Raw genomic sequence first — 8,733 nt, 5'->3', positions numbered from 1 at the left:
GGGAAATGAAATGTGAGAGGGGCAAATAATGGAGAGAGAAATCAAGGACAAACCCAGGTGGCCGCGGCAACAACAGGAGGAAAAAACAGGGCGAGGACAGAGAGACCAGCTGCTGGGAAAGGGTTAGACTTCACTCAATGGCATTGATCTAGAAAAAAATGCTTTTATTTGTCCCACTTTGGATTGTACCCACAGGTCAAGAGCCTTTTGCTCTCCTCTCTTCCCCTCACTCTCTTTTCCTCACTTTACTTGATGGTTTTATAAATAGGCCACTTTCCTTTCCCACTAATCCACAGAGAGCATAAGATTCACTTACTGGGAGAAGTGGCGCACAAAACCATTTAGGATGTTAGATAGTCAATTTAAATGTACCGTTTGGAATGGACATGAGACCAGCTGCTCCACTTGTATTTCCTCCAGTTCATACTGTATAATTCATTTGTTCTCAGTGCTTAATTGTTTTTCTCTGAAAGAAGTGTAAAGGGAAAGTAATTTGTTCTCAACAGGCTACACTCAGTGACTGTCCACATATTGTGCTTGTAAATATGCATTCAGGTGATACGACATACACTAATGAAAGACTTCATTAGTGACATCGTTATAAGATCAACATGACAAATTCCCAATATTGACTTGAGGTTATTACTGATATTATCATCAGGATCCTAGTTTCATCATTTACAATCGTTTTAAATAATGACACTTGTCTCTGAAGATATTCTCTACTGATCATTTAATATTCATTGTAACTCCTTGTCAAGAGCATGGCAAGCATTTAGATCCATAATGCTGTTGTGCGCATTACTATACAGTATGCCTGTTGTTTCAGTCCTTTCCATACAATAGTAGAGAAAAACAGTGATAACAGAAGTAGCTGAGCATAGACAGCTAAACAGTCAAAGAGCAGAGGATAACCTACTGTTCATTTACACATATTTGTGAGTGTCACATATGTGACTTAAGGTACAGAAAGTAGGATGTATGGAGATGTATTATGACAACAATAACTAAATCTATTTGACCAAGGCCTGCATGTGTATCTTAATCAAACCTCCCGCTTTGTATGAGGCTCAGTTGAGCTAGCGATAACATTCAAATAGACTAACATAATGAGGGTGGCAAACAAACAACAAGCTAGTCTGACATTGACATTACACATATATATATATGTATATATATATATATATATATATATATATATATATATATATATGCATAGGATTTCTTTCCATACCTCCATCATGTGTGCCTGTTGTATAAAACTGAAAGAAAGTCCACTTACTATATAGCATACACCTTGGTTCCTTACAACACAGAAACCTATACATGGCAGAAGCTTGTTTTAAAGCTGAAGCTTTAGGCATTTTAAGACATCATTAAAAGCAGCTGTAACTCTTGGATACATTTACATGGCTACAGAAATGCAAACCCATTAACAGTGGCTTTAAGTCCATTGTGGCATTGAAGTGCGAAAAATCCACAGGTAAGTATCTGTCTCTAGAGCAGACGTATCCATAAAGGTTATTGTTCACAGGCAGTGTGTGTACACGTGTGTGCACAGGCAATATGAGTTTATATTCTCAGTGTGTGCGTAAATGTCCATTTGTTTGAGTTGTTAAGTGCATCAAAGATGTGTTTTCCACAGTTCAGATCTTGATGTGTCGTCCTGTTGATTTCCCCAAGAGAGCGTTTTTGTCTTGACAGAGTGTCACTTCATGTGTGTACTTGGTAACAAGAACTGAAAGGACAGCAGTCCCAGCCAAGCTTAATGTGACATAGGTGCTCCAGTATACAGAGAGTTCAGAGGAATAAAAGCACAAATCAGAATGCAAAGCAAAGGAGGGTGTGGGCAGTGTTTATTTTGCTTCTATGTTTTCTTTTCCTCTCCTTACTACTGTCTCCTTTTTTTAATTATCAGTAAGTGGCCCAGGTTTAGTACCTTACCTCATAGGTCAACAAATGCATGTTGAAATTATCTCCAGAGTGTAGCAGCACATTCCTTTCACTTTTCTTTGTTTAATTTACTATATGCTTGGGTTGAACATATGCAGTGCACAGGCTGTGTGCCAAGATACAATAAGTTGTAGAGAGCACCATGGTCATTCTTGCATGATTCAAGAGGAGCAGCTATTACCACATTGCCTATTAAAGCTACACACTCACCTTGCTTATATCTAAAAGTTCTCCATTACTCCCACAATCTGTCTGTCTTTCATTCACTCCCTGACATATAAATGCACAGACAACACACAACGTTAAACTCGATGGACCTACATATCATTAATACAAGCACTCAGCCATTTCCTTAGAGCCTTGTGATACACTCAGCTGAACAAAAACTCTGAGCTATGAATCTCTGTGCAATCGGGCTGGCAGCAGATAGTAAATGTTGTGCTTTCATTATGGCACGTGGTTACTGGTTTGTGACTCCAAACAACATTTGTTAACATCTACACTGCAAATTGAAGGTTAAGAGTTCCTCATCAGGAGAACTCTCATCTTTAACAAGCTGACATTTTCTCAATCCTTCTCTGATTCCTTCAATGATTAACCTGCTGCCACTTCGCCAGTTCAGCAAACACCAGAGATGGCTGAGTTGCCTCATGGGTATGCAACCTTTGCTAATTGACAACTTCACACGAATTTCGTCCAAAGTGCCAGTATCTCTAAAGACGTAAGAATATATTTCAGTAAATGTGCTTTTTAATTATTATTAATACTAGTACATGCTGTAACTTTAAAGGACATGCAGCTCTAAATAAAGCAAATTACGTATCTTTTTGAATAAAAGAAGGTCCCCTATATGTCCTACATCACTGTGTGTCTGCAAAATGGACCAATGGAATGAAAGCTGAGATAGATAGAACTTCTTTCATTGCCCAGTTATAGTATGACGCGTGGCAGCAAAAGCAAAAAAAGAAGGGACATCATTTTCTTGATATTAACTTGTTCCAGAGGGAGGCAAAGTTTTATAATTTGGATGTATTGTTTAAACAAGGGAGGGAAATCACTTTGATTAGGCCAGATTAAACAATGTCAACACCATGATTATTGTGCTGCTGCCTTAAACACTGAGTGTTACTTACACGTGGTGTCACTCATTAATACAAGGCTTTGCTGATGAATGTTGGACTGTAAAAGTGCCTAAGTAACCTTAAATCAGCTGTTACTTTGGTTGCAGCATTTTTTGACAGTTTTTAGGGTTGATGCCATATAAAGCTTGATTAATTGTACATCAGACTAGTTGACTTTGCTGTTAAAGTCCTGAAAAGTGTTGACACGGGCTTCAGATAAGCATATAAACTCACTAAAATTCAATTGCCTCTGAATCTCATTTTACCATGGAATGATGTGAAGTCAAGAACAGCTATGTTTGCTGGGCAGAAATCAGACTGTAAAGACACTTAAAGGTACAGTTAAAGAGAGGATGGCAAAATAGGCACTCTGAACCCTACAATGAAAATATTCCCTATCTTTCATACAACACTGGCTGTTATAAACATAGAAAATATCAATTTGAAATATACTTTACAAAAACTCACACTACAAAAACAAAATAAAAAACACGTAAATAAATAAACGAGACATTCACTATGTTCAGAAAGATATCTCTTTTGTTCACTTGCAAGTCTGCATTATTTAGAAGACAAAAAGGCAAAGTATTGGCTAATGTCTACATCTAACAAATGTACAGTAAATTCACTTGAGCTTCACTCTGAAGAACTAGAAGGGAAAAAGCATTAATATGCAGTTGTGGTACAGATTTTCAACACACCGCAGTCAACTAATTGTTCATCTCTACTAAGGCCAATTGATGTATTGGAACAGATCTACTGAGGGACAATGAATGTATGCCAAAGTGCACTTTTTCTCTAACATTAAAAGCAACAAATGTCCACTTGCCTGAAAACATATCAATATAACTGCCTTTCTGTCTCTCTGCATTGCTCAGTTCCCCTGACAGAACAGCTATGATCCAACTGATTTAGTCTTCCTCTTATTCAGGACTTTGGCAGTTAGCTGCTCATGAATGCTGATAGTATTACCTGTTTTAATCACAAGTTACCTTTTCTTTCAAAAAAGATGGCTGACCTCAATCATGGTTATTGTGCATCTTCTCGGCAGCAGTTTGAGCATTAAGGTAGAAACTAGTGGTCCCTTTACATTGTTACAATTGATTATTACTGGTTTGGCTACTATTTGGCTACTGTTGCGAGCAGGCAAACTACTGTCACATACTGTAGGTACTGTAAGACTTACGACATGCAGACATTCACAATGTCCTAAATAAGATGGGTGGCAGTTTACAATATGCACTGAGTAGTCCATATTATGCGGGAGAAAATTACCCTTTTCCAAGGTTAATCTCCCTCTTGCTCTGTTCTGTGCTTCCATATCGGGCACCAAACATTGGGCAACAGAGGGAGACACCCGTTCATCCTTCTGATTCCCAGCAGAGGTTGACCATCTACAGTAGATCACATCATACATCTGTGCGCATCTTGGTGATGTTTATGTAGTTAGTGTTGGCAAGGGTGCAGTTTCCTGTTTTCATGCCCTCTGGTCTGAAGTCCTCTGTGCTGTGATTCACAGCTTCCTGGATCTCCACATAGTCAGACTTGCTGAGAGTGGATCCACTACCACTTCTACCACTCTTCTTCAATTCATCAGCTGAGCTGGCTTTAGGCACACTTGGGATATTCAGATACTGTGCCTGCTCCTCCCCCTCTGTCTCTCTATGGTAGAAGTAGTTGAAATTTGACACAATGACAGGCACAGGCAGAGCAATAGTCAGCACACCTGCAATTGCACAAAGAGACCCCACAATTTTTCCTCCAATAGTTGTTGGGACCATGTCTCCGTAACCTACAGTTGTCATGGAAACCACTGCCCACCAAAATGCTTCAGGGATGCTACTGAACTGGGAATGTGGTTCATCTGCTTCTGCAAAGTAGACAGCACTAGAGAACAGTATTACGCCGATAAACAGGAAGAAGATGAGGAGTCCCAGCTCACGCATACTGGCCTTTAGAGTCTGCCCTAAGATCTGGAGTCCCTTAGAATGACGTGAGAGTTTGAAGATACGAAACACCCTTACCAGACGAATGACACGAAGAATAGCTAAAGACATTGCCTGCTGGCCTGCCTGGCTGTCCTCTGGCCTCTCTGCAAGCTCTGTGCCCAGGGTGATGAAGTAAGGAATGATTGCCACGATATCTATAATGTTCATGATGTTGCCAAAAAATCCAGCTTTGCTTGGACAGGCAAAGAATCTAACCAGGAACTCAAAGGAGAACCAAATGATACAGAGGGTCTCCACAATAAAGAAAGGATCTGTAAAATATGTTGAGCTGTCATAAGTAGAGGTGGAGTTGGACATGGACTGGAATGGATAGGTGTAAATCTCCTCATCATCATTGCGGAAAACTGGTAGTGTCTCCAGACAGAAGCTGACAATAGAGATAAGGATCACCATGACAGAGATGATGGCAATGATACGGGCTGGACCAGAGCTCTCTGGGTATTCAAACAGAAGCCACACTTGTCTCTGAAACTCATTCTCTGGTAGAGGCCGCTCCTCTTCCTTTATGAAACCCTCATCCTCCCTGAAGATTTCCATAGCTTCCTCACCCAATTCATAAAACCGGATCTCCTCAGAAAAAATGTCCAGGGTCACATTAACAGGCCGGCGCAGCCTCCCTCCAGACTGGTAATAGTACAGAATAGCATCAAAACTTGGTCGATTTCGGTCAAAAAAGTACTCATTCCGGAGGGGATCAAAATACCTCATTCTTTTCTTCGGATCACCCAGTAGTGTCTCTGGAAACTGAGAAAGTGTCTTTAACTGAGTCTCAAAGCGTAAACCTGAGATGTTGATGACTACTCTCTCGCAACACTCATGGTCTGGTTCTGGGTCGTATTGGTCATGAGGCTGACCTGGATGTGCCGCTGCTTCATCCCCAAGGTCACTGGTGGCAACCGTCATGGTGGAATGGGACTGGGTGTGCAGCTTTCAGATAGGGCGTGGCAGCGTTGGGCCACGAGGATATAAAGGCTTCACACACTTGTGAGTTCAGATACAGGCAGATCTGCCAGCAAACAGCTACAGGGACAGAAAGCAGAAGAGTGTTGCAGTTTTAATGCGAGCACTGACAGCTTCATGCTGCATATTGTAAGCAATAAGCAAGAAAACTTTGATGTTTAAAGCGATTCATTTATATGCAATCCAAGTATACATATTCAACAATTTGTGATGGTTTCATTTGAAAAGAAAAATGTCTCACGTGTCTCATAGGAATTAATACAGATTTGAATTGTCAGTTTTTCCCAGAAAACAGTGTTATTTTAAGGCTTTCCTGCAAACACACAAGAGTAGAACCATTGGAACCTATTGGCTCCATTGTGTCTATGTGTATTAGGTTATGAGTTCTCTCTCATATGAGCACCCTGCAGGATCAATACACTCACCAGTTATACTGCATCTACTCTCACAGGGTGCAATTACAACCAACAGATCTGATTATATGCTGAGTGCTCCCTACAATCTTTGAAATGAATCTTCTCTCTTTTAATGTGTGATGTGACCAGCATTCTTCTCAAAACAGAAATACACTACGATAAGTCATGTTAAAAGTTTAGCATTTGATTTATTTTTGGATAGTTGTTATAATATAGTTGATATATAAGGTACTTGGCATTACCAATTGCATAACTGTAGAGTTGTTTGAACAGTATAGCCAACTAAATTATTATTAGGCTCCCGCACAAAAACAAAATTTTGCAACTTATTTCAGGGCACACTGTTTCACTGTAGAGACGTAGAAAGCAGAAACATTTAATTCAAATCTAACGCTCCTACCTATTTGTACTGGCACTTGTAAGACCTGCTTGCAATATGTCCTCTGGTAAACAAGCCCAGCTGAAGTGTCTGGTCCAAAGTCAATCCCCTCAAAGCAGTCTCCTCTCTGTCAGTCATAAATCACCCAAGTCTCCGGCCCTGCAGCAAGGCGGCAAAGGTAGTCGAGGGGGAAACAAGGTAAGGATGGAGGATTTACCTCCCTCGTTTCAGTGACCAGCAGAAACATGCTGCGCTACAGGTTGAAGCAGGTTTGAGAGGCGATGGTGGGAAAACGAATATTTCGTAAAAGCCAATCCAAAAATGCCGTCATCAGCACTATTTGACACCGCTACATCAGAAGAATATACCGCCGCCGGTAGCAACAGCAAAGGTAATCCTCTGTCCTGATATCTGCAGAGACTTATTGAGGAATGGGGGCTGCGCGGGAAACGCAACAAAAAGCATGTTTATTCACAAACACCAACGCTTCAGCAGACATCGTGTATGGCGAAATCACCTGTTTGAACCTTAAACTTGTTCCACCTGATACTGTTTCAGCTATTCATTTGTTCTGTTTAAAACCGTTAATGCAACCATCCTTTTTTTCTGAAGGGAAATATCCATATGAATACGCCAGTTATGCACATTAACAAACGGATGCATATGTTCACAGCTCATTCCACTGAAAAACGCAGTCCAATGATGACGTTTTTGTTTTGTAACAGAAATGTCTATGGACAAATGTCTTCATAAATTTCAGATAAAGCAGCCAAGTTCATGCATTTGAACAATCAAGCATCACATGTTGATTAGCAAGCTCGATGTAGTTTGGAACGGCAGGTGCCACACATGCTCAAGTCATTCGTTGTCCTATCCTTGTGTCAGACTCAGACTCCATGCACTAAACAAAGCAGCATAGCATTATCTATCGCACTATATAACAGTATATTATAGGCTATTGGCATGCAGGAATTCACCGCGGTTATCTTGGTGCACAGATGCATGTATTTTATCCAGTTTGTCTCATCTTTTAAGTTGCCTTCGGGTCGTTCGTCTACTCCTTCATATATGTCCTTCTTCCCCTCATTTGACTAATCAGTGCAGAGGCTGTGTCATCTCATCACGACTAACTGATGAGCTACCGGCTCTTCCCGTGTCTGTCATATTTCACCATAATTCACCATAGTTGAGATGCGTGGGCTGCAGTTGGGCATTGCAACGCATACTAAAACCTTCTTGCGCGCCTCGCCCCATCTCTCTGCGCTCCCCTCCTTCCCCGGCACTCCTGTTCTCACTGTTTTCACATTAAAGCGGAAGCATTGCTCACCACAAAGTGGAAACGTTTGTTCAAAACATACGAAAATTAACGATAAAGGACAATATTCAGAGACAGAGACAGAAAAACATGATTAACTGGCTGTTAATGATGTTTATCAAATGTTGTAAATATCTTGGTTGTGCGGAACACAAGGCAATTTGACAACATGAAAAGTGGCTAAATGACAGAGACAAATGAAGAGTTTAAATTTGTTTTTAAAATTTACAAACAAAACAACAGTAAATTTCGTCCACACGTGCCTGGATCATTTAGTAGGGTTACCGCTGTCATCAGTTTGTTATATTACAAGGTTTGAGTCTTTGATTTCGCGTATACAATGTTGAATTCTTACTGGAAGTGTATCGGTGTTGTGGTAATTCATGTTTGTCTGCAGAAATATGTCCACAAGTTGAACAGATTTGATCTGTAATTAAAATCTGTGTACTGCTTCTAAGGTACACGTTTGTTAATGCAAGTATTATTTATGTAACTACAGATAACTAGAAATTAAGCTCATCCAGAAATCCATTTTTAGAGAACTGATGCTAAGCTCTTAATGCACTCACAAACCAGATAA

At 40.3% G+C, this 8,733-nt stretch overlaps 1 protein-coding gene across 2 annotated transcripts; it reads right to left on the bottom strand.

The window, feature by feature from the left end:
* Positions 1-726: 726 nt before the first annotated feature.
* Positions 727-8,087, bottom strand: kcna2b (potassium voltage-gated channel, shaker-related subfamily, member 2b). 2 transcript variants are annotated; one of them, XM_072367710.1, is made up of 3 exons: positions 7,816-8,087; positions 6,860-6,997; positions 727-6,103 (listed from the first exon to the last, which is right to left on the bottom strand). In XM_072367710.1, exon 3 carries the CDS (start codon positions 5,984-5,986, stop codon positions 4,484-4,486), a length of 1,503 nt encoding a protein of 500 aa, XP_072223811.1. In that variant the 5' UTR covers positions 5,987-6,103; positions 6,860-6,997; positions 7,816-8,087; the 3' UTR covers positions 727-4,483. The 2 variants fall into 2 exon arrangements, with proteins under 2 accessions (XP_072223811.1, XP_072223810.1); XM_072367709.1 differs by having other exon boundaries at positions 6,860-8,087.
* Positions 8,088-8,733: the final 646 nt, after the last annotated feature.

Source organism: Leuresthes tenuis, unplaced genomic scaffold (genome assembly GCF_036924035.1).
Source record: "Leuresthes tenuis unplaced genomic scaffold, fLeuTen1.0.hap1 SCAF_16, whole genome shotgun sequence".
NCBI classification, from domain to species: domain Eukaryota; kingdom Metazoa; phylum Chordata; class Actinopteri; order Atheriniformes; family Atherinopsidae; genus Leuresthes; species Leuresthes tenuis.
The sequence above is the reverse complement of the archived record's forward strand: the minus strand, read 5'-3'. Positions and strand labels throughout refer to the sequence as shown.